Here is a 26,907-nt window from a genome sequence, read left to right on the forward strand (position 1 = left end):
TAAATGCCTCTGTGAAGGTCTTGGGTTAGTCTTACACTCTGCTTGAGCAAACATTATCTCCTGCCTGACAACTCTGTTGTAGAAATTCTTGCTGATAGTCTAAGTACAATTATGTTAAACAGAATTTTTGAGGGTCTCTGGAGAAGCTTAATTAAGATTTTCTGTGAAGAAGGGGGTGGCACTACAACAGGATCGCACTGAGTTGCTTAACGCCTTGCTCTTGCTGAGGATGACTTTGAACTCATGATCCTCCTGCCTCAGCCTCCCAAGCCACTGCAATTACAAGCGTGTGCCACCACTGTAGGTTGTCTTTTTTGTAACTGAGTTGTAGCAGTTTTATATGCATTCTGAATATTAAACCTTTTTCAGGTATAAAATCTGCAAATATTTTCTCCCATTCTGTAAATTGTTCAATTTATTTTACCAGCTTTTGATGCAGAAAAGTTTTCATTTTGAGTTGAGTCCAATTTATGTACTTTTTGTTGTGCTTATACTTTTCATGTCATATTTAATAATTCATTGTCAAATCCCAGGTTCATAAAGATTTACCAATAGATTTTTCTCTTTTAATTTTTATCGCTTTGGCTCTCTCTCTCTCTTTTTTTTTTATTGTTTGGCTCTCTTATTTATGCTATTGGCTCATATGGAGTTCAGTTTCAGTTCTGTATATAGTATAATGTAGGATCCAACTTTATTCTCTTGTGTAGATATCCAGTTATCCCAGCAGCATTTGCTAAAAAGATTGTGTCCTAATGAATTCTTTAGCTTTCCTTGTCAAAAATCAATTGACCATAAGTCAATTTAAGAGTTTATTTCAGGACTCAATTCTATACTTTTGGTCTCAATGTCTGTCCTTATGCCAATACCACAGTCTTAATTATTGTAGCCTTATAGTCTTAAAATCATTAAGTATGAGTCCTCCAACTTTTTTCTTTTTAATATTTAATTTGGAATGGAATTTAGGATCTCTATAATTCCATGAATTTGAGAATCAATTTAATGTGTTCTCATAAATGCCTATGGAAATTTTAATAATGTATTTCACTGAACCTGTAGCTAACATAGGGTAGTATCGACATTCTAACAAAAGTATCTTCTTATTAATGAACATTTACTTGTGTCTTTTTAAATTTCTTTCGGCAATATTTTATATTTTTCAGGGCATTAGTATTTTGTTACCTTAGTGAAATATTTGGTTCTTTTGGATGTTATTATAAATAGGATTTTTTTAATTTAAAGATTTTTCATGACTGGTATGTAGAAAAACAACAGATATTTATGTGTTGATCTACCTTGAAATTTTAGTTTTATTTACCTGATATCCAGATATAGTTTTTTAAGATTTTTTTCAAAAATATCAGACACTATAAACTTTGCAAAATTCTTTACTAAACTTTATTCCCCATATGTTATATGGGCTTATTCTAACCTCATTTCAGCTTTTACTGATACATCTTCCAAAACTTTGGGGAAAGGGTTTCTGTATACATTCTGAAACATTTATTGCTGTTTCATATTGAAAGACGTTAACTAGGCTCTTAGAAATTAAATAACAATCACAACTGAAATTCACAGCAAAATCATAACACATGGAAGGCCTATGGATAACAATTGATGTAGAAATGGGTGGAGATTTGGCAACAGAGCTTATACTGATAGGAAAATTCCAGCTAATGTGTGCGCAGGAGGAGAAATTTTAGAGAGATTCTAGAAATGGCAGACCCAGATGCCATCAACGGAGACTCACACCCTAAGGAAAAGATAGGTTGTACTGTGAGTAAGCTTAGGGAAGCAGCAAGTTTTCAGAAGGGGAGAAAGGCTTCACGGGGTGCTGAAGCATTGTTTCTTCAAGGAATAAGACAATATAAACCAAGAAAATGAGAGAAACAAGACAAAACTATAAGATGTGAGTGCAAAAATTAGTACCATCTCATAATCAGCAAGACTGAAGCAATTCAAAAGGACCCCAAGAACTGAGAAATAAGCAAAAAAGACACCCAGAGCCCTTGAACTACCAGATCCTTTTGCTGGTAGTTGGTATAGGAATAACAATAAAATTTAAAGAAGAACTACCACAACAAGAATTACAATTGCAAAAATAATATCTGCATACATGCAAAAATACACCATGAAGAAAGCAGGTGTATTTTGGGGGAACTAAAAGGGGTTAAAAGTGAGGAACATTATAAAAGTTACTTCATATACAGACAGATACAACAAAAAGCAGATAGCAATCAAGAAAAAAAGAGAGATAATCACCTTAGAAATAAAGAGAATTTTAACTTGCACAAGAACACACCAGCTCAATAAAATACTATAAAAGCAATAAATGACAGAAATGAGCAAGAGGAAAAAATGCTCACAATAAAAAAGGATAATAATACTAAAAAGACAGAGACAAATATGGAGATTTGAGATGAAGAAGTAACTGAATCTCTGAAAAGAACAAAACAAAGTATTGAAACAGAAAAAAATGCTCAAAAAAAAGCTTTTCTAAAATAAATTACTTTACTTTATATATTGGAAAGACATAGTGTCCATAGAAAATTGGATTCAGAAAAGTCACCTCAGATCTTATAACCTAAGACTTTATTGATTTTTTTTAATTTTTTTAATTAGTTACACATGACAGTACAATGACCTTGACATATCATACATTTGAATCAGATAAGACTTTAAATATAAAGAAAATGGTTCTGAGTCAATAGACAAAAAGACCAAATCTAAATATATAACAACAAACCTCACCATGATGTTTGTTAGAATTACTGAGATGCCACAAGAAATCAACCTCAGAAGTGGGTCAGCAAGGCACTATCTGTACTTCTGCAGAAGGGTGCGCCCACAAAGGGAATCCAGGGAGTAAGCACACCTGGGTGGGCAGTCAACCAGTTTTTATCCCTAACAATGCACTGCCCCTTATTCTGATAGGAAGACTTTGTTGGTACAGTCTATGTAATTAGCTAATTTGAAATTGGGGAGGGCACGGAAAAGGGCTCCAGATATGATTGGACACCTGTTCTAGACCACATAGTTACCTAATTTAAAATGGCTCCAGTATACACTTGAAATTTCAGTTACAGTAAACATGTTTGTGTTGCATTACAGCTTTAATTTTGATAGAAAAGAAAACAAATCGTACATGTGTAACTAGCTAAGGCATTAATAAAAAGTATGGACAATAAGTAAATAAAATAAATAGAAATAATGGGGGGAAAATCACTTGCTTGTGGAAAAAGATTTATAGCATGTACAAAAAAATAAATCCTTTATTGTTTTATGTGCAATGAAAATATACCAATAAAAAATATGGAAAGACAAAAAATAAATAAGTCCTCTTTTGCAACCCAAAACTGATTATTCAGTATGAGTTTTAGATAGATAGATGAATAGTATAATACCTAACAAAAAATAATAGAAAAAATCAATAATCTGCCAGTGCAAAAAAGTGAGTCACTATCATTTTCCTTAAGACATGCTGTCTCAGCTATCAAAGCTATTCAGGCAGTGAGGGAATGTTTCTCACAGGTAAAAATTTGTGAAATAGTGCATTCACTAGTGCTGTAGGAGAAAGAGAATAAAGACTTCATCCAATCAATAGAGGTTCAGAGAGTTTGGGCAAAAATAATGAAGGTGAAATAAAATATATTTAATCATAGATGGCCAAAATCAAGAAAGGAGGGCTGGTGAGTGATTGCAACAAAGAGGTAATTTTTGTGTAAACTGATGATGGGAAAGTCCAAGTTCCTGTGCGCCCTATGAGGAAGTGTAGGAAGAGTGATCTGGAAGCCACAAGGAGGCACACAATGTCCCCAGCTTTAGACTTCGTGGTATGGGAGGAAGAGTAAAGAGTTGCTGCATAAAAGGGAATTAGGGAAGGTAACACCTTCAGAGAGAGGCAGGATGTCCTTCTAGGGTATCAAAACGAAGAGGTGCGTGGAGAGAATTCAGTGATGGACAAAAATTCATGGGCACCCAATTACCCATTGTTTGCAATCTATCTTTAACATATCTAGCAATCCTTCCATTTTGAATGTAACTAACAATCATTCAAATTTGCAGAACCTGTGATTTTCCTGCTTCTGGAAACCACAGATCCCTGTTATCACAGTTAACAGGCATTTACTATCATCAGTGCTCTTTCTCACAGATATTATTATGATGTCAATTAAGAAGCACACAGACTGCTGCATCACATTAGTGTGTGTTTTAATCTATCTGGAGTCCTTAGAAATTCTGCATATTTTATTTCATGTGTTTGAAAACATAATTCTAAGGCGAGCTTTCTAGGCACTGGACTGCCAAAATAGCCCTGCACAAAATAGTTCAAGTCCCCCTGAGTTCAAACAGAAAAGATTTCAGTGGATCCACTGAAAAGTTTGAAATGGAGTGAGTGATAAGGGCAGCAACTATACAAAATATAAGTTATTATAAAATAGAATCACTCTGGCAGCATTCTATTGTTATTGGTGCACAAATATGAAGAACACAGTCATTTGCAATGAACAGAGGAGCAGGTGAGACATTATATCATTACATATTTACAGATATTATTTTAGTTCATTTATTAGTAATAGCAATATTTAGCTTAAAAGTTAAACTAATAATTAAAATTTTGGAAACTATGTCACTGTGCATTTATTTCCATCATTTCCAATTTGTCCATTTGATTCAATGACATGTTGTAATATGTCCTAATAAAACAATATGTGTTTGTTTCCTTAATTACATACTAATATGATAGTACACTGTCTACAAAATATATAGGTAAGAAAATTCAAAGCAGGTATTCTCATTACTCAGTTCAGATTGAACAATTACATGTCTCTTAGGCTTGTTAATTCCAAAACATCACTTTCTAACCTTTCCTTTTTCCTTCTCCATAGCACAGATAAATCTGTTTCCTGTCTCTTAAATTAAAAGAGACTAAGACTTAAGGACTTTTTCTACATAGTGAGGATACTCTCGGATACAAAGCAAAACCACCCTAAGAAATTCTACTATCCTAACCAGAAATCTCTGACTGCTTTTTACCAATAGCATTACAATTCAATGTCTGCCTTTTAAATTTTTCCTTTAGATTTACTTCCTCTCATATTTCTTTTTAGTGACATGTTAATGAAAATTTCTCATTGCTAAAATAAAATTACATTCACATGTGCTTTCTAAATTTTTTTTTAATCTTTACAATTGTATTTTTGTATACACATTTGCTTAAAATCAGTGATTTTCGAAGCCAGGTTCAGGTAACAGAAGAGCCTTTACAATTACTTTCTATTGTCTAGACCCAAGGTATGCTACAAACAGTCTGAAGAAAAATGGGAATCAACATCTTTCTGAAGGTAGGCTTAAGAAATTTTAATCCAGTAAGTTAAGGTATTTCCTTTCTCTGGTAACCGGGCTGACTGATACCTGGCTGCTAGGCCACTATTTACAGGAATAGCCAAGAAAACAGGGTACAGACCTCCTAAAACAAAGCCAACAAGTCCACCCTGTGTCATGGTACAGGTTTCCCAATTCAAATCACCGGTACTCAAAGGTAAACTTACAAAACCTTTGAAAGATGCATTTGCTGTCAAAAATGGGAGCACTGCCATTGGTAAACCAGCAGCTATTGGGGCCTGTGTTACATGCACCACATGTGGAAAAAGACTGTTTTCTATTAGGCCACAGACAGCAGCCTTAAGTCCAATATATGTGGATTCATGTTCAAGTAGATTCCTTTTTGCTTCTGGTAGTTGTTCAATTTTTCTGTTTATGATATCAAAAATTAAATTTTCCTTGATACTATCATGTGATTTATAGTTTTCAATCTTGACCCTGTTGCTCTCCTCCCAACAGTCCATGCCTCTCCAGTTCTTCCTTTAACAGGCTGGGGCTTAAGCTACAACTTTTACTCCCACTCACCCAGAGGCAGCCGTCTTCGGCTGACACCTGACTCCCTAAAATGGATTTTAAATCACTGTGTTTCCACGTTCTAAAATAGCCCTTGCCTCTGCCTTGTTTCTTAAGCTAAGTAAATATATGTACAATTTACAGTAACAGTAAAAATCACTATTTTTCCTCTTATCCTAGAAAGCAGGGAAAGTCAGAGAGGAAAAGAAAATTATGGATGAAACCAGAAAGCAGGTATAATATATTGATTCTAAAGTAAATGTACTATAGGACTGGGGATTTGACTCAGTGTTAGAGTGCTTGCCTAGCATGCACAAGTCCTGGTGTTCAATCCCCAGCGCTGTGAATAAATAAAATGAATAGGTAAAATGTGGGAGCTGCCAAAAGCAGTTACAATTGAACTAAATTTGTGAAAAAGAAAGTACAAAAAAAGGAAAAGAAGCAGCACAGAGATTGATAAGAAGCCTGCAATCTCAGAAAGCAACAGCCAAAATATGAATCCTGAGCGTGAGGATTGCATGATGAAATGCAAAACCTGTAACCCTTATTTGCAACACCAGCTGCAAGAAATATGTAAGTAGAGCTCATGAGCAAAACTCTACTAATCCTGGTTTGGTTAAGCGTAATGGAGAAGGTGAGGATATACAAAACATCATTTAAATCAATTCTATTAGTAGGACTCAGCCTGTGCCTGAAGAAACAGAGGAAAAGGGAGCCTCTAGATGATGAAAACGACACAGAAAACATGCAAATAGCTATTCCAACAGCGTGCAACCAACCCATTCAATTATTGCACTGGCATAACATATAAGTAAAGATAAATATTAAAAGAAGGAAAATTAATATAAAAGTTATAACATTAACAAGGGTCAAATACAAGAAAAATACCAGCACAGAGTAGATGAAAATCATGATCAAAATTTGCTGTGGATCTTTTTTTAAATAATAAAGCAATACTCTCTATGAAGAAATATCAGAAAGCCATTAGTCATCCTAAACTAATAAAACTCAGGAAGGAAAGAAACAAACCATCTCAGAAACAAAAAATGATTGTTCAATGAGTCCATAAATACAATGGGAAACACAGCAAATGACATGCAGAGGCTTTAAATAGAACAAGCAAATGAAATGAAGCAAAATTAAGAAAAAAAAAAGTTCAAAAGATGCAGATAAAAACATTGGATGTCAAAAATAGGCCAAAGTGGTACAAGATATGGATAGATGGAATTCCAAAAGCAGAAAATAAAAATGATTGAAAATTATACATATGTGAATGTATACTTTAATAGATAATTCCTAAAGTAATAAAAACTTGAACAGAATATGTTTTAAGATACCACACACATTACCAGTTTTAACAGATCCTGAGTAGCCAAATTTAGACATATGAATTAAACAATTTTTGATTGGTAAGCCAGAATAAAAAGTTGAGTCATTTTATAAAGGATTAAAAATATGGCTAAACTCAGATTTTTTTATAGAAACATATATTGTAAAAAAGCATGGCTTATTATTATTCTACTTTAAGATTTTTTTTACAAGTTCAAGAAAATAAAGCATAACCCAAGAATTTTGTTTCTCCAAACTGTCATCACAAAGTTCTCTCTCTCTCTCCCTCTCTCTCTCTCTCTCTCTCTCTCTCACCCTCTCACACACTCACACTCACACACACACACACACACACACACACACACACAATCTTTTAAGAAATGCAAGAACTCAAAATTTTTTTGAAGGAAATTATTTTGAGCTATATCTCAACAGGAGATGATTAACAATTTATAGTGGAAGAACTAGCATTAACACTTGAAAATATCTGACTATAAAACTAACACTAAAACAAATTAATTATATTTTAAGGGCCAAGAGAATGTAATAATAATACAATTGACAAAAATTATAAGAGTATGATAGAATGAAAGAGGTACTTAGAATAAGTTTGCTGCTTATACAATAATGTGTGTGCATATGTGTATGTGATATCTTGCATGTACTGAAACTCCAGGTTCCCAAGAAGAAAGCCAGGTGTTGAGCAAAATCCACATTGTTTATACACAGGGTTTTAAGAACAATGATCCACTCTCTTCAGGGAAAGGAAGAAGCTCTCCAGAAATCTAAGTTTCCAGATCCCAACCAAGGAACAATTTAAAAAGTGGGACTTTCTAAGTCTAACAGTCTTAGGCCACAGATTATATCTAAAACCACTCGCAGGACAACTCATATTTAATTGCAAATACCAAAAAATACCCAACTCAGAAAATCAAACAAAGAAAAACAAAATATACCAGAAGAAAGCAGAAAGAATGACTAGAGATCAGTAATCTAGAAGAAGGAGATCCAGAGACAGAGGGGAGGGATGGAAAAGGGGAGGCAATGCAGAATTAATTCTTTAAAAATCATGTTATGCACAAATATAAATATATCACAGGGAAATTCACTTTTATGTATAAGTAAAAAGAAGAAATCAAATAAATATAAATGAATGAATGAAAGGACATCTCTTAGAGTAGAAGAAGAACAGGGCAGGGGAGGGAGAACAGGAAGGATCAGAGGGTATCATGAACTGAAATCAAATTCTGTGCACAAATGAGTGAAGTGTGTCAGGATGAAGCCAACTACTGTATGTATAACTATAAAACTCTAATAATAAGAAGAAGAATGAATGGAGGTAAAATTAAATGCTTAAATGTGTGAGTTAGCATACTCTTTTGAGATGAAAAAATTAATACTAGTTAGCAAATAGTGTAATCAAGAAAAATAGTGGGAAGAGACAAAGTGCAAGTATGCAAGCTAATTCTTTGAAAATAAATTTTTAAACTTCTGTGGAATAAATGGGACAATGTGTCATAGCTTTAATGAAACTTTAGGAGAAATATTAAACATAAACATCCTGATTTTCTTAAAAGAATATGAGAATTTTGTTAAGGAATTACAACCCAAAAAATGAAAACTGCAAGCTCTGGGGGGGAAATTACCAGCACTTTAAAAGAACAGATGATTCTAACATTATTTAAGCTGTTCAAGTGTTACGATTTGTATCTGGAAATGCCCCCCTAAAAGCTCATGTTTTGGAAGCATGGTCCCCAATTCAGGTAGGTGCAGATGTGAGGCTTTTAGGCAATGATGAGACCTGTCATCACATCACTTCATTAATCCATTTGATGCATTAACAATTTGAATGGATTACTGGGTGATAACTTTAGGCAGGTATACCATGATTGGAGGAAATATGTCACTAAGAAAGTGCCCTTGGGGATTAGATTCCTTGCTCTCTCTCTCTCTCTCTCTCTCTCTCCTTCCTGGCTGCCATGACTTAAGAAGCTTTCCTTCACCACACCTTTTTCACCATGATGTTCTGCCTCACCTCTGGCCCAATTCAGTAGAATCAACCAGTGATGAACTGAAGCTCTGAAACTGTGAGTCTGAAAACAACTTTTCCTTCTCTCAGTTGTTCTAGTCAGGTATAAAGATCACAGCACTGAAGTGATGACTAACATTAACCATGTAACAAAATAAAAACTCTAAATTTTTTCTGAAATGTTCCATTGGTATCAGAACCTGCCCAGAGTGAGTTAAAAAAAAAAAAAAAAGGAAAACTACAACCTAATCTTATTTTTTTTAAATTTTGGGAATATCAAAATAAAGTTATAAATATTGACAAGCAAAAATAACAGAGTTTTCTTATCATAGTATCCAAGACCAAGTAGAATTTACATTATGAATAAAAAAATAAATTAATATTAGAAAATTTATCTAAATAATTAACTAGAGTTATAGAGGTCCAAAGGGGAAAAAACATGTTATCATCCCCATGAACTTAGAAAAGATATTTCATAATTGCATCACTCATTCTTGAGAGCAATATCTAATAAATTAATTTTATCTAGAATTTATAGATATTTAATTAATACATTATTAATGGACATATCATAAAATTTCACTATTCCTGCATATTTCAAGTCTTCAATAATAAAACAAATGTTGGCAATTCTGCCAAATACAAAATTTAGCTTTGCTCTCTCTGTGGGAAGTGTTCTTCATGGAACTTTAACTATATTAACTCTCACTCCATGATTATAAGAGCCAACATGGGATTTTTCTTTTGGGAGGTATTTTAATTTTTTATTTTTATTTTTTAATGAATATAAAATAATTATTCACATATAATTTTTCTTGGAAAATAGCAAGTACATATTTTTATGAGCTTCAGTGTGTTAGTACATATATACAATGCATAATCAGATCAGGTCAATTAGTATATCAACCACCTCAAATATTTTGTTTTCAAATATTTACCAATTCTTTTCATTGGGAATATTCAGAATCTTCCCATTTTGAAACACTATCAAGTATTGTTAACCATAGTTATTCTATGTTGCTATAGAACATTAGAAGTAATTTTTCCTATACCACTGTACCTCTGTACCTGTTAACCTTCCCCTTTATCCCATATCTTCTGAAGCTCTGGTCACCACTTTCTGCTCTCTCCTCCTATAAGATCAACGTTACCACCCACATGTAAGTCAGAATGTGTGGCATCTGTCTTTCTGTGCCTGACTTTGTTTTTTTGTTGTTTCTTTTTTAACTATGAGAAAACATTTGCAATACACATACTTGCTTACACAATACAAAAAGACTGGAAAACTCAACAATCAGCAAATAATGCAGTTAAAAATTAACAAAACACATAAACAGGTATTTCATTGAAGACAACAATCAAATGGCAAATGAACATATAAAAAATACCCATATATATATATATATATATATATATATATATATATATATGTGTGTGTGTGTGTATGTATATATTTGCATATATGTATATATTATTTTTATTTGCAAAGTAAAAAGTGTTAACAAACAATAAAATAAATCTGTTGCAGTGTACTTTATGATAAATGAGTGAAGAATAATTGCAACAAAAGCATTCTAACAATCTTCTCTCTGAGCTTGACAGCCTTACAGGGGAAGAGGAACCCGTCCCACATTCAACCCATTTTCTAAAATATTATATCATCAAACCTATCATTTATCCAACTTTCCACTGACGTTCATGTCAGGTGTTCTTTGTTTTTTTCCAACAATAGCAATTATTAATTTAAATATAAATGAACTAGATATTGTAATTTAAAAATATAAATGTTCAACATGTGTAAAAACAAACTATATAAAAATAATTATATGCTCTATACATATGTAACACTTTAAATATCAATATAACAATAGGTTAAAAGCAAAAGAAGGGAGAAATAAGCATGAGAAATCTAAGAAGAGCTATTAATATAAATAAATTTAAAGAAAAAGTATTTTCAGAGATAAAAAAGAACATTTTATAACCATAACAGGGTAACTTCTTTAAGAAAGTATAACAACCCCAAATGTCTATGTAACTAAAAACAAAATTTTAAAATATATGAAGTAAAAATTAATAAAACTAAAATTTCAAATCCACAATCATAGAGATTTTGAGCTTCCTCACTTTGCTGGAAGGAGTAATGATATAGAAGGCTTAACATTATCAGCCACCTTGACCTACTTGTTATTTATAGAAAACTATACACAAAAATGACAAGTAAAATGTTAATAAAGATAGACTATATTCTGTCATAAAATAAGCTTTGAGAAATTTTAAAAATTTGAAATCATGCAGACTGTGTTTCCTGTGTGATTTATTACATTAGAAATCAATCACCTTAAGATATCTAGAACCCCACCCCCATGTCTCAACTACTTCAAAATTAAACAGCACACTTATTAATATCTCATAGATCAAAGAAGAAAGCACAAGAAAAGTAAATAATAAGTGCTTTGAGCTAAGTGATAATAAAAGATTAAAATATCAGAATCTCTGAAACAAAATAGTACTCAGATGAACACTTATAACTTAAAGTACTTATATCAGAAAGAAGCTAAATTAACAATCAAATTATTTTCAAATTAGGTAGTAGAAAGAAAAAAATAAGAATAGGAGCAGAAATATGTGATATAGAGAAGAAATAATACAGCTAAAAGCTGATAAAAATCTAACAAGTCTAATCAAGAAAAAATTAATAGCAGTGGAAAGGGAGCCAACAAAACAACTTTACAAATGCTAAAAATGTATTAAGGTAATACTATAATTGTATAATCACAATTATATAGCTTATACAACTTGGTTTTTTTAGAGGATAGAAATCCCTGCTTGTTTATTTGATTCATGTGAGTGATGTGTTTTTTCCCATCCTTATGTCTTTAGTCTGTGAATATCTTTGCCTATGAGGTGAGTCTCTTACAGACAGCATTTTTTTTTATTGGTTGTTCAAAACATTACAAAGCTCATGATATATCATCTTTCATACATTTGACTCAATTGGGTTATGAACTTCCATTTTTACCCCAAATACAAATTGCAGAATCACATCGGTTACACACTCACATTTTTACATAATGGCATATTAGTGACTGTTGTATTCTGCTACCTTTCCTATCCCCTACTATCCCCCCTCCCCTCCCCTCCCATCATCCCTCTCTACCTCATCTGCTGTTGTTCACAAAATTACATAGAAGAGGATGTGAGGGGAAAGGGGGGGGGGGGACAAGGGAGAGAATTGAACAACAGCAGACAGCATATTGTTGGGTATCGTTTTTCAATCATCTGCCAGTCTACGTCTTTTGATTGATGAGTTTATGCCATTAATGTTCAAGGTTATTATTGAGATATGATTTGTGTTCCTGGTCATTTTGGTTCATTTCTAGTTTTTAATTTGAATTAGTTTCTCCTTTGAATAACTATTCCTTTTGTGTAGTAGCCATTCACTAGTTTTCACATTTTTTTTCATTTCATCTTTATGGAATATTTTGTTGAAAATATTCTGAAGTACAGCCTTTGTGGTTGCAAATTCTTTTAGTTTTTGTTTATAATGGAAGGTTTTTATTTAATCTGCAAGTCTGAAGCTTAATTTTGATGGATATGGGATCCTTGGTTGGCATCCATTTTCTTTCAGATCTTGGTATATGTTATTCCAGGACCCTCTAGCTTTGAAGGTCTGGGTTGAGAAATCAGCTGAGATCTGAGTTGGTTTCCCCTCATATATAATCTGATATTATCCTCTTGCAGCCTTTAAAATTTTATCCTTATTCTGTATGCTAGGCATTTTCATTATAATGTTACTTGATGTGGGTCTGTTGTAATTTTGCACATTTGGGGGCCTGTAAGTCTCTTGTAGTTGATTTTCCACTTCATTCTTTAGAACTGGGAAATTTCTGATATTATTTCATTGAAAAAAAATGTGAATTCCTTTGATTAGCATTTGTGCCTTCATCAATTCCAATAAATCTTAAATTTGATTTTTTTCATATTATCTCATAATTTTTAGAAGTTCTGTTCATAGTTTCTAAACATCTTCTCTCCATAGCCAACTCTATTTTCAAGATTATATATTTTGTCTTGATTGCCTGAGGTTCTGTCTTTCAAGTGGTCTAGTCTCTTGGTAATGTTTTATATTGAATTTTTAATTTGGTTTATTGTTTCCTTTATTTTCAGGATTTTTGTCTTTTTGTTTTGTTTTCAGAACTTCCATCTCTTTTTTTTGAAGTAATCTTTTGCTACATGTATCTGTAGCATCCTTTACTTCAAAGATCAGTTTAACTATGTACATTCTAAACTCCTTCTTTGACATTTCTTCCACTGTGGTATTGATGGATTCTGTTATTGGAGTATCTTGGTTTGCTTGGGGCAATTTGTTTCTTTGCTTTTTCATGTTGTTTGTGTGTCTACCTATCTAACTGTACAAATATAAGGCAGTAGAGTTTCTGCTTTGTGAACTTATCATGTCCCTGAAGGTTTCCAGTATCTCACTGTTTAGAAGGAGACAAATAATAACAACCAATGCAAACATAAATGATATGATCAGTTATGCCTATAATAAAAATAGCAAGTTTGCAGGAGGGTTTACATTTTCAAATGGTGGACATGGAGAGAACAGAAGTGATATAGGATGAAAAGATTACAAAACAGGAGAGAAAAGAGAAATAAAAGATTAAAGGAAGAGTGAGAAAGAACAATAGAGATTTGCAATTAGCAGAAGAAAAGAGAGAATCAAGGGAAATATGTAGGAGAAAATATATAAAGCAAAAATTTAAATAAAAAATAAAAACAAAAGAATATTTAAAAACTTAAAATGTACTAATCAAACATAAAATAAATAATAAAATAAAATATACTAAGGCAACATAAAATAAAATATACTAAGGCAACATAAAATAAATTCAACTAATGTATCTATCTTCCTACATCTTTAGATTTCTTGTACATTCTATCAGTTTTGGCAATAAAATCTCATTTAATGTAAATAACAACTTAGTTCACAAAAAACTAATCCATGTGAAATAACTGGCTTCAAAGATGCTAGAGATGAGAAGAAAAAAAAATAGGAAACTGAATAAATGTCCATGTACCATTAAGGTCACAATTAAGCAGTGAAAAAGAATTTTAAAAATCTTGATAAAAAGTTAAAGAATTATTTCTGTTGGAGTTCAAAATAGTCTCAGCTTCTCTTCTCAGCAGTTTTAGGTGGGGTCTTCTGGAGAGTGATGCTCCACCCTCTGGATGCTAGAGTGAGAGAGGTAATCCCATAGGCAGAATTCCTGGAGGCAGAGTTTAGGATTAGGTTGGCTCCAGGCTCTTCCCTAAATGCTAATTGGTCTGGAGATTTGATATCAGTGTACCTCCAGGGACCAACATTTGCTGGTCCACCCTGGAAGACTTTACCCCAGGGCTTCCCTGGGTACCATTCTTGTGGTAAGGGAGCCAATTCTCAGTCCCTTATGTCACCTACAGACGCCACTTTTCCTGATATCGGGTTCAGTCTCTAAACAATATCTCCCACCCCAGCCCTTCCAAGTTCCCAGCCAGATGCACCTCTCTCAGCTGGTCCTACAAGCAATCAGATTGGAGGAGGAGGGGTAGAGCCAGGTGGGTTTCCGTGACCAGTTGTCCCCTGTGTAAACCTCTCTCCACATTTGATTTTCTTCTGGTCAGTTAAGCACACTCTCTGTTGTGCATTGTGTGTTTATTGGGCCTGTATTTCAAGCCAAAATTGGGTTTCCCAGGAATAGCCTTCCTCAGTTGCCAGCCCCCATGCCACAGCTGCAAAATTGTTCCTTCCTTTGTCTGCCACACGTCACCTGGAGTGATGGAGGGTTCTTTCCCCACACTTGGATATTATTCAGGGAGTTCTTCAGGTCTGTTGGGCAATGTCCTTGGTCTCTAAATGGCTCTGTACTCAGTCACACCTCTGGCCTCCCAAAAATGTGGGTTTCTTTGATTTCTTTATCCCTCTACTATACTCATGGAGGGACTGCTGTGGCTGAAGCTCCCAGCCCAACTGTGGAAGCAGCCATGCAGCTGGGGATTTTTTTCTTATTTTATTCTATACACCCCTCTATGTCCTCAATCTGCTTTGACTGCCTCGTTTTAGGTTCCAGTAAAGTACCCCCCCTCTTTTTTAATTTTTTTTCACCCATCTTGTGAAGAAGCTGCCTGTCTGCTTTCTTAGTTTCATGCCATGAAGCAGCCAGGAACACAATCTCCTCTGTTCCACCATCTTGGATCTCTCCTTTCCTTGGTTTTTAGGTATGCCTGTTTCAATTACACATTTAAGTAATGTAAAAATAACCACAGACCAGCGCATGAGTTCTAGGTCCCAGTATAATTTCATACCCACAAATATAATTCTCTATGTTTTTATCAGTTAACTATAGTATTGTTTGGGGTCCTCATGAATAAATGTCAACTTAGAAATTATGTCCACTACTCAATCAAAGCTCTGAGTATTTTGCAGTCAACCCAATAAATGCAGCAGAGGATGTGTTAGAGGAAGATAGACAGATAGATACTTGTGGGAGAGCTAAAGGCCTTTCCTCTAAAGAATTTGGCCTCATCTGCAGTTAAACAGCATTGAATTTGTACAGTGACTTATGATTGAAAACCAAGTGAAATCCATGTCTGTTTTTGGCAATTCAAGCCAGCTTTCTGGTGCCAGTGTAGAATGGCTACTGCTGTAAAGACTAGTAGGATTTTGGTCAGCTTCCCATCTCTTTCATTCTGTAAATATTACGATCAATTAGATACTATTGAAGATAACTGAGGATCAAAGCATTCTGATCACCACTAAGTTCTTGCTGTTAAGTATAGTATTTGTGCCCATCTGGCTTCTGTTAAGATCTGACTCTTCAGGATCCCATAATTCCAATGAAATTAGGAAAGCCATATCAAGCATCTATCACCATAACACTTTCTATTGAGATAGCATTGCAGAGTTTTTCAAGAATACTGGTAATTCACTCAATAATTTATTTCTCAATGTTTAAGTAAAAAGAGTGTCCTTCAGGCTCTCTCAAGTGATATAATAATGGGGTAAGGATAAAGGCAACATAAAATAAATTCAACTAATGTATCTATCTTCCTACATCTTTAGAATTCTTTGTTGTACATTCTATCAGTTTGGGCATTAAAATCTCATTTAATGTAAGTAACAACTTATTTCAAGCTTTGGTCAACCAAACAAGTAAACTGGTTACATGAACTAACACTTTCAATCCAATGTCTGTGATGGGGTAATTACATCGCCCAGGAGCCAGTGTGATATTTTCTTCTTGGTCTAAAAACTATAAAATCCATTTTCTGATGTATTGCTCAAGTGTCTAGTCCACTTTTGGAGTAAAGTGTTTTCATCTTTGGTGAGAAATTGTGACGACATCTCAGTCATTCCTAGAAAAGACTACTGTTCAGTATTGGAGTAAAGTGAGAGTAATCCTTCCCAACAAGGGAAGAAAAATTACTTCCACTAGAATGAGAGTTCTGGATTCCTACCTTTATCTATCCAAGTCCACACAGATATACTCTTTCTCAGTTTTATTATTTTTTTATTTCTCTTCATTCTGAGATCCTATTCTTTCCCACTTATTGCCCCAAATTTTATTTGTGAGACTTAGTATATCTGTGAATACATCTCATGTAGTAACTCTATTGTATCCACAATAAATCATTAGGTCTGACTAATGGTATAAGAGGATTTTTCAGGGTGATGATAGAAGATTTATGATCTTCATCAGTTAAAAATTTAAAACCTTCAATGCTCTTAAGTTCTCTTATGTAATTATAACCAGTCATATTTCTAGTTCTTGGTCTGCAAATATAAAAGGTGAATTATTTAAGCAATGTTGGCACCTTAAAGCAAGGGAGAAGGTGAATTGCTAAGTCAGAATTATTGGAACTCTCTCTTCCTCTCATTTATTCTTCTTGTTCCCCAGTGGTTCATGACTTGAAGACTTGGTTATTGATTATTAGTGTGCTACCATTAAGTTGATGGAATCTTTAAAAAAGTGGGATCTGATGGGAAGTGATTAGCTTATTGAGGGCATGGCCCTTAGAAAAAAAATTAAGGTAGTGTTTGTGGGGTTCCAATTAGTTCCAACAGGAGTAAGTTATTATAAAAGATCAAACCTGACCCCCATCCCTGTTCTTTGGCTTCCTACCTCACTATGAGATTTCTTCTACATGTACTCCTGCCATTGAAATTTCATCTGCATGAAACTTTCTCCAGAGGCCAAATAGATAGACAATTTAATCTTGAACTTTCAATCTCCAAGACATTGATCTAAATAAACCTTTTTCTCTAAAAACTATCCACAGCATCAGGCATTTATGATAGCAAAAGAAAACTAAGACATTAAGACACACAAAAACATACACACAGAGAGACATGAAAATTTCAATGGAAAAGTTATAATTCCAAATTCAGAAGTTATAGGAAAATCACTGGCAAACATATCTTTTTAAAATTTGTAAACTTCTGTTTAATTTAAAAAGAAAAAGAAAAATCTAAAGACAAATGGAAAACTGAGAAATTACTGTAAATTTTTACCACAGTAAAATTTATTTCCCTCCATGCTTATATATCAACATCCTATTAATTCATAAAAAGGTATAAAGACCTCCTAGAAATCCACAAAAAAAGGATTAAAATGAGCAGAATATAAACAGTTGACAAAAAGAGAATTTTAATAGCTCATAAATTCATGAAAAGAAACTTGAGTCCTCACCCCACCTGATGAGTGGGGTTCTTTGTCTCCAATTTGTATACATAGTTTAGGTTACTACCAACATTCTCAAAATAAATATGCAAAATGATTCTGGGCATTTGTTGAATGTCCTTTCACTCTGATAGAGATTGTCTCCTATTATAATAAGGGCTGAAAGTTTCCAAATTATATGTTCAGTTGGCAAAATATTGAAGTCAATGCAAGATAATCTTGCTGTATTGGGGGTTTTTTTTTTTAAGGATTAAGATGCTGTGTGCCTTAATTATAAAAAAACAAAAAGTATGCAAATAATAAAAATCTAATCAGATGTGTCTTGCTTTTGAAATGAGTATCCATTCTTATAAAAGCTTCTAAAGATTATACTCATTTTTTAATGAACCATAATAAATTTAATGCAAATATGAATACCTACCACAACTAAAATATTTTTTTCTCCCATATTACAGAGTGAAATAGCTAGACTTCAAATAATGGTGTCTTTTCCAGAAAATTAAAAACTACTATTGCTGTATCTGCATTTTCTAATTAATGAAGCCAATGGGTTACTTTGATGGCAGAAGTATTCATGTTAACTTTTTAAACTCTAAATTCATAATCACTTTTTAAGCTTCAAAGTCTATATTTGGGCAAAGTAGACCACACTTTTGGGGGACAGTGCAAGATATTAGCAAATGCAATGATACTTAAACTGTTAAATTAAATTTTAGCTCTATTTTCCAATCAGAATCTTGAAAAATAAATTATAGTACAATAACTCCAATGGATATAGATGCCAAAAATTCGTAATGAAATACTCACAAACAAAATTCAACAATACAAAAGATTATTAATGATAATGAAATGGGATTAATTCCAGGGACATAAGGATAACTCAACATATGCAAACCAATAAATGGGATATTTCACATTAACAGAATAAAGGATAAGGACCATATGACCATTTCAATAGATGCAGGAAAAGCATTGACAACATTTGACATCCCTCCATAATGAAAACTCTCAATAAACTAAGCACAGAAGTAATGTACCATAAATCACAAAACCACAACCAATATTGCACTCCATGGAAAAAGCTGAAAGCTTTTCCTCTAAGATCTAGAATAAGCCAAGAATGCTTGTTCTCACCCCTTCTATTTAACATAGTGCTGGAATTCCTAGCCAGAGCAATTAGATAAAAGAATGAAATAAATGGCATGTAGATTGAAGAAAAAAGTTAAATTGACACTGTCTGCAGATTATATGATCTTACATTTAGAAAACCCTAAAAGTTTTACCCAGAACTGTTATAACCAATAAACAAATTCAATGAAGTTGTAGGATACAGAATTAACATAAAAATCAATAAGATTTCTATACACAAAGAATAAGCTGTCAAAAAAGATATAAAAATCCCATTTATAATACTACATAAAATATGTAAGAAAAAAACCCACGGAAGTGAAATATCTTTACATGAAAACTATAAAACATGGAAGAAAGATGCAAATAAGTGGAAGGGAACCAAGAACACACAAAGGGGAAGTGACAGTTTCACCAATTAGTAGTGCTGGGAAAACTGGATATCCTAATGCAGAAGAATGAAATTAGGTTCTATCTCATACCATAGACAAAAATGAACTCACAATGAATTAAGATTTGATGTAAGACTAAAACTATGAAATCACTAGAAAGAAACAGAGGGGAAGCCCCACAACATTGGTCCAGACAATGATATTTTTATATGACCTTGACAATATAGGGAATGAAAGCAAAAGTAGATGAAAGGAATTTCATCAAATTAAAAACATCTGTTCAGCAAAGGAAACAATCAACAAGATGAACAGACAAACTACACATTGGGAGAAAGTACGTGCAAACTATCCATCTGATAAGGAATTAATACCCTACACATAAGAAACTCAGTAGCATGAAAACAAATAACCAAGCTAAAAAAGGGGCAAAAGACCTGAGTAAACAGTTTTCAAAAGAAGACATAGAAGTGGTCAGTAAATATACCAAAAAAATAAAAAATAGAACTATCACAAAAATTCAGCAATATCAAAAAATGCCATTTATAATACAACACAAAATATGTAAGAATAAATACAGGGAGGTGAAAGATCCTTACACTGAAAACAGTAAAACATTAATGGAGGAAACTAAAGAAGACACAAATAAGTGGAAAGATATCCTGTGTTCATGGATAGGAAAAATAAATATTGTTCAACTTTCCATACAGCTGGGATATATCCAAAAGAAATGGAATCACTATGTTGAAAATAGACCTGCACACCCATGTTTATAGCATCATTATGTGCTATACCCAAGATGTGGTATATATACAAAGTGGAATAGTATTAATTCATAAATAGAAGGGAATACAGGAAAACATTGATGTTAAGTCCATTAAGTTAGGCACAGAAAGACAAATATTGCATGACCTTACTTAATGTGAAATATAAGAAGATTGATCTCATAAAGTAAAGAACAGAAGAGTGGTTACGAAGTAGAGGAAGTTGATCAGGGAGTACTTGGTCAATTAATAGAAAATTAAAGTTCAATAATAGGAATAATTCAAGACACCTATCAGACAACATAAGTTCAGCTAATGATAATATATCATAACCTTGAAAATGTTAAGAGTGGATGCTAAGTATTCTCACCACAAAAGCAATAACTATGTGAAGTAATTCATGTTAAATGAGTTCATCCTTCCAAAATGTATATAGAATTCAAAACTTCATGTTGCAATAAATATATATAATAAATATATACAATTCTTTCTGTCAATTAGAAAAAAAACAAAGAGCTATGATTTAAAAACAAGAAACAAGATGTAAAGAGCTTAAAATGAGAAAGACTGTGCAAATCCAAGAAATCAGATCCATTCTCATTTGCATCTTAGAGCCTTGCAATCACCACTATTTAAATAAGAAGTTACTGGCCTCAGTCAGGAAACTCTTCAGGCAGTCCTAGCCCACAGCAGAGCTGGTTATCTACTTGACCTGAATCACAGCTGACAACAGGGACAAATAAAGACAACTGCAGCATGACATGAGCAGCAGCCATATACAATTCATCATCAGTGAATTCCAAATCAGAACTCTCTGCTGACATATCAAGTGCAATAGAGACAATATCTATGACTGATTGCTGGTGAACTGTCTAAAGGGATTTGAGGAAATGGATTCACCATCCTAGTGAACTGCATTGGCCGGCTCAAGAGAGCTATCTCCTGGGATGACATCTTCTCACTCAGCTTGGCCTTCTCTAGAATGTGCTTCTTACGTTTAATGCCTCTGAATGGTTTTGTTATGCTGCTGTCTCCAGACACGGAGGTCAGAGATAAGCTATCTAGCCTCCTGGATAATTAAAAGTGCCTCGTTTACTTTTGGTCCTAGCAGCTTCTATTGACTCAAGGTGGCCTATACATCTCACCCACTTTTCCTCTGGATCAAGCTAAAATCAACTGTGTCATCCTTGGGATTCAGGCATTCTTTCTCATGACGACATAGGGTGTCACTTCATCAAGGTCAATCTTGAAAAAAACATAATTTGTGAATTCAAAGTGAGTAAAATCCTAAATGCTTTGAAACAGATTTCTGTAAGGAAAATAAAAATGAGACACAGAGACAAGATGCAGAGGCAGGAAAGATGGCAGAATGGCAGAGAGGCCAAGCTGCCAAACTTTATTTATATCAACAGTGACTTTAGGTCATTGATCATTAGTACATATTGTTCATTGTATTGGTAGGCAGGTTACGGACTTAGCAACATTATGCAGCTTATTCCTCAGTTACATAATAAGTTGCAATGTGCAGTGTTAGGAGTTTTGTGTGGCTCTCAAGAAAGTCCATTGTATAAAGTTACTGTTATGTGAACAGCTTTAGGTTCAGTGAAACATTGTGGTTTTCTAACTACCGAGTCCCTATATTCCAAGGAGTTGTGTGCCTGAGATCAAGGTCCAGGCTGAGAAGACTCTAACATACAGCCTCCTCATGAAGGACATTGCTACAGCAGCCAGGCATCCTGTGTCTTTGCACAGATGTTTCCCAGCAGTCAGGCATTCTGTGTCTTTGCACAGAAACTTCCTAGCAGCCAAGCATTCTGTGTCTTTTTACAGAAACTTCCTAATCACCAAGCATGACATAGTCATGAAGCTATCAAAGACCTCAATCCCAAACACAGAATCCTTAGAGTTCTGTGAACCTGTGTGCTATAATTCCATGTATTCTTTGCCTGACTTCATTTTTCTTGGTACTCTTCTCCCTATTTAGACACACCAAGCAGATGACACTCCATGCCACAGGGTCCAGAGATCCCAGCAAGTGGTGCGCACAAGGGCTATGAAGGCAGCAATCATCTCGACACCCCGCCTCACTGTGTGTCGTGGGGGTCTCTGGTAATAACCTCTGGCTCTCTGGTTCCTCAGGGGAGAGTCAGTGCTGATGCAGTCTCACTGTTATTTCCCATCACACCATTCATTCCTCCTGGAAATGGGAAACAAACTGAGGGAAGCCTTTCTGAAGGTGTTAAGGTTCCTGGATGGTTTCTAGAAAGGAAAAAAGTCCTCTGTTCCCTAGAGAGCCCTAGAGAATATCTTTAATTCAAGAGATTAAAAAAAAGAGATCAACCAAAGACTTTCTCCCACCTCCTATGTGTTTTCATTCATTTCTTCTTACATGCCATTGGAAATTGTTAACATCTAACATTATTCTGAAGCTTCTTTTTGTCTTCCTTTGCATTTTTTTTTCTCATTTCATTTTGAATCTGATGCTGTCATTGAATCACATTTTCATTGTCTTCGCAGGAAAATGAACATAAATCCCACAATAACGTGTCCTGTCACTGACTAAATAAAAAAAAAAAAATATTCTACTTCTTTCTGCCATGTGCTGGCAAAGGCCTTAAACTCAGTAAGTAGAAGAATTTCAGTCACACAGGCTGTGAGGAAGATTTTAGAACTCATTGATCCTTCTTATAAAGTCAGCTGGTGAAAACCTGCCCACTTCAAACTGAAAGACAGGCTGGGTGCAGTGGTGCATGCCTGTAATACCAACAAATCAGAAGGCTGAAGCAGAAGGATTGAAAGTTCAAGGCCAGCCTCAGCAATTTAGCCAGGCTCTAAGCAACTCAGCCAGATCCTGTCCCAAATAAAAAGGGCTGGGGATGTAGCTCCATCCCCAATCCCCATTCCACCCCTGAAAAACAAACAAACAAACAAAACTAAAGGACAATCTCACAATCCTGATCTTCCAAGCACCCTGGATTATTATGATTTGTGTTACCCATATTCAAATATTTTGTGGGATAAGTCATGTTTCCCAAAAAGGAGAATCAATCTAATTTAATGGTAGGTTTAGTCCTACTCCCTGTAAATGCTACTTCATTTTAAAAATATATATTTTTATGTGATTGCCCTATCTAGAGACATGACTGTAATGAGTGCTATGAGATGGTAAGTCTTATCAAAAGAAATGTATTGGAACTAGAATAAAATGTAAATTTCCTTAATTTTAGAGGACAATGCTTAATATCCAAAAGAGAATGCTTTAAGTTGTGAACCATCTTTGGGAGCACTTCTAACATTAAATAAAACTATAGACAACAAATCTTTGTCAGGCAGTTTTACTTCTAATAAACAACTTCACAGAACAAATTCTTAGTAACTATTGCCAGGTGCCTGTCTGACTAGTAACAATTTGTCATTTATAATGAGACTTGTATCATAACCTTCCCTAATTGATCATCTAATGAAGACAAAATTTATTATCCTCTGACTATTATTTCTGTATGATCTAATTGTACTAATATTTTCTGAAACAAAATCCTGTTTCCAGAGTAGACATGACTTGTGTCTAATTTTAACTATGATGATGAAAATGAAGCTTCATTTACGCATTTTTATTTTTAGTTAACACTTATGGGTTTTGTGCTTTTTAATGACTCCTAATTCAAAATTCAACTTCACAGATCCAAGTTAAAAGAACCTACTTCAAGAAGCCTATTGCAAATTCATGAAATAAATTATCTGAATTTGCATGAGAGCACTTTCAACCGAATGCTTCAGTCATCACTCACTAAAGGTAATAATTATAATCTTTCCAGTCTAAAAAAGACAGAAAGAAAGAAAAAAGACAAGACATTTGTTCGGATCAAACTGTTGGTTTAGTCTTTATGAATGTAAAAATAATCCTATCTCAGGTGAGATCCTGGTGCTCCAGGAGGGGGATCAATGTCAAAATAACGACAGATGAAAACATTATGTCATGCTTTGAAGAATGTATTAATCATGTTTTAACTCATCATCTGTAAACTAAACCATTTGCAGTGATATTGGAGATTAGAATATTCTCTCTACAAGCATGTTCAGTATCAAAGATATCTTTACGATTGTGATCACTGCAGAATTCATAATAGGAATGTTAGGCAATGGATATATTGGACTAGTCAACTGGATTGACTGGATTAAAAAGAGAAAGATCTCATCAATTGACTATGTCCTGGCCAGTTTAGCTATCTCAAGAATGTGTTTGATTGCAATTATAGTACTACATGGTATTTTGGTAACACTATACCTAGATGTGTATAAAAATCAGAAAATACACGTAGTTGTTAACAGCCTCTGGACATTCTTTAACTACTTAAGTATGTGGTTTACAACCTGTCTGAATGTCTTCTATTGCCTCAAGATAGCCAATTTCTCCCACCCATTTTTTCTCTGGCTGAAGTGGAAAACTGATAGAATGGTTCACTGGGTCCTGCTGGGATGCTTCACCATCTCCTTTTCGGTTGGCATTATAGTATCACCAACAGTGACTTATGGTTATAAACTTCATTACCTTATAAAAGATACAAGAAACATCACTGAAATGAGTAAAATTCAACACTTTGAGCCAATAACTTTATTTCACCTGTTTTCTATGATACCATTCATTTTTTCACTGATCTCATTTTTTCTTTTAATAATATCCCTAAGAAGACATATTAACCGAATGAAAATGAATTCTAAAAGTTGTAGAGACCCCAACACACAGGCTCATGTGAAAGCCATGATAATTATAACTTCATTCTTCTTCTTCTTTTTTATTTACTGTGTGTTTTCTCTCTTAGTGACCTTTAGCTATCTTATAACAGAACAAATATTAACTATAATGGTTGGAGAGGCTGTAGCAATTCTCTATCCATCAGGACACTCAGTTATTTTAATTTTTGGAAATAATAAACTGAGGCAGCCATCTGTCAGGATGCTGACATGTAGAAAAATAACCTGCATGATGTGAAATATTGAATTTATAAATAGACTTTTTAAAAGCAAATCTTATTTTCTCAATAAAAAAAAAAGCAAATCTTCTTTTCTGATTTAAAAAGAAATACAATTTTTTTCTTGGGAGGCTGAGGAGGATCATTTGAGCCCAGGAGTTTGAAGACAGCCTGGGCAACCAAGTGAGACCCTGTGTCAAAAATCAACAAAAAATGGGCCTATTCTTATTGTTTTTCCAGTTATGCCATTTATTTTGGATGCATATCTTTAGGCACTCCAGGACCTAATGAATAAATCCTTTGCTGTGTATAGTTCAGACTTTCTCATCTTTGCATTCCCTTTCCTCTAACAATGTCAGGGCTCATGCATCTCTTCTTATCCTCTGAAGACAAATGTTAGGTCTGTGTTGCCTTTTTAACTTCTCTAAGATTTTACTTTGGCCTATGATAAACTGCATCTGGGCTACACTTTTCAGTTTCCCCTTTCTTTCTGTCATACATTTTCAGTCTGGCCCTTAATTGTGCTCCATTCACATCTCTGCTGCACCACTTCCATTTGACTGATCAACTAGTAATTCAAAATTCCTCTGCCTGGTCTATGGTTTAGTTTCCTGAGTAATGCTTTAGGTCATCTCTGTGTCAGTAATTTCTGGTTGACTTTATTCTAGCACTTGCTATTTATTGCCCTTAAGATCAAGTTTCTTCACAAAGAATCTGCTTCTCAGACAACACCTGTTTAGGAAGAGAATCTATGCAAAAGCCATTTCCTAAGTACTCTTTACAATCTGGATAAAAGAATGAGCATAACTAATATCAGTCATGTTATTCTGTTCAAGTTCCTTTAAAAAAAAAAAAGTTGAGCAAGGAGTTTCACTCATGACTTAAGGGAAAAAATGTAAAAAATTTAACATATAGCATGGAATATACCTAGACACTCATTCATTCTCTCTCTCTCTCTCTCTCTCTCTCTCTCTCTCTCTCTCTCTCTCACCAATATCTGTCCATGACACATATAGGGCAAGTTACAAAAAAAAAAAAAAAGAGGAAAATGAGATTACTAATAAACCGTGGTTTTGCTGTGAGGATGAAATTCTTCCTCACTAGGATGTTTGAGAAGTCAGGTCTGTTCTGATCTGGCTGTGCATTTTTGTGCTTACTCCCACCATTTTCTGTCTAATCCTGGTCTACTCCATTTCCTTGTATTATAGCTAAAAATATGAATTAGCTAAATTTTAATCGCTTTGATTACCATTGTGTAAAATTCACTTTGTAAAATACTCTTAATTGTAGCCGTTAATAGTATATACATTTTATTGATTGTATTTGTAATATGTTAGTCACTTATATTGCTTTTTATTGTACAAGACAAGAAGATTTATTGGGGGTAGGGTTTGGGGTTGTGAAATAAATGTTTTATAAGATTAGTGCTTCTGGGAAAGTTTTATCTCATTAGTCTGAAGTTTCTTCTTCCATGTTTTGTTTTCTGTCTCTCTGTTTTCAAGTTTCTCCAATGATTGGGGTTTGCAGGCATGTGACAAAATGCTCACCTGTGGAATTTTTTTTTCTCTTTTTCCTCTTAACTGTACCATAACCTAACTTTCATGCTGTATGAAACTGGCATGCACAAAATCTATACTTATGTGCAAAAACAAAATCAAATATTGAAATTTTCTGAAAATTATT

At 33.9% G+C, this 26,907-nt stretch overlaps 1 protein-coding gene and 1 pseudogene across 1 annotated transcript; one reads left to right on the forward strand and one right to left on the reverse strand.

The window, feature by feature from the left end:
* Nucleotides 1–5,220: 5,220 nt before the first annotated feature.
* Nucleotides 5,221–5,597, reverse strand: LOC113198215 (transmembrane protein 126A pseudogene; annotated as a pseudogene).
* An 18,729-nt stretch (nt 5,598–24,326) lies between these two features.
* On the forward strand, nt 24,327–25,244 carry Tas2r8 (taste 2 receptor member 8). Its single transcript, XM_026410900.2, has one exon. The coding sequence runs from the start codon at nt 24,327–24,329 to the stop codon at nt 25,242–25,244; it is 918 nt and encodes a 305-aa protein (XP_026266685.2).
* Nucleotides 25,245–26,907: the final 1,663 nt, after the last annotated feature.

Source organism: Urocitellus parryii, chromosome 5 (assembly GCF_045843805.1).
Source record: "Urocitellus parryii isolate mUroPar1 chromosome 5, mUroPar1.hap1, whole genome shotgun sequence".
NCBI lineage: Eukaryota > Metazoa > Chordata > Mammalia > Rodentia > Sciuridae > Urocitellus > Urocitellus parryii.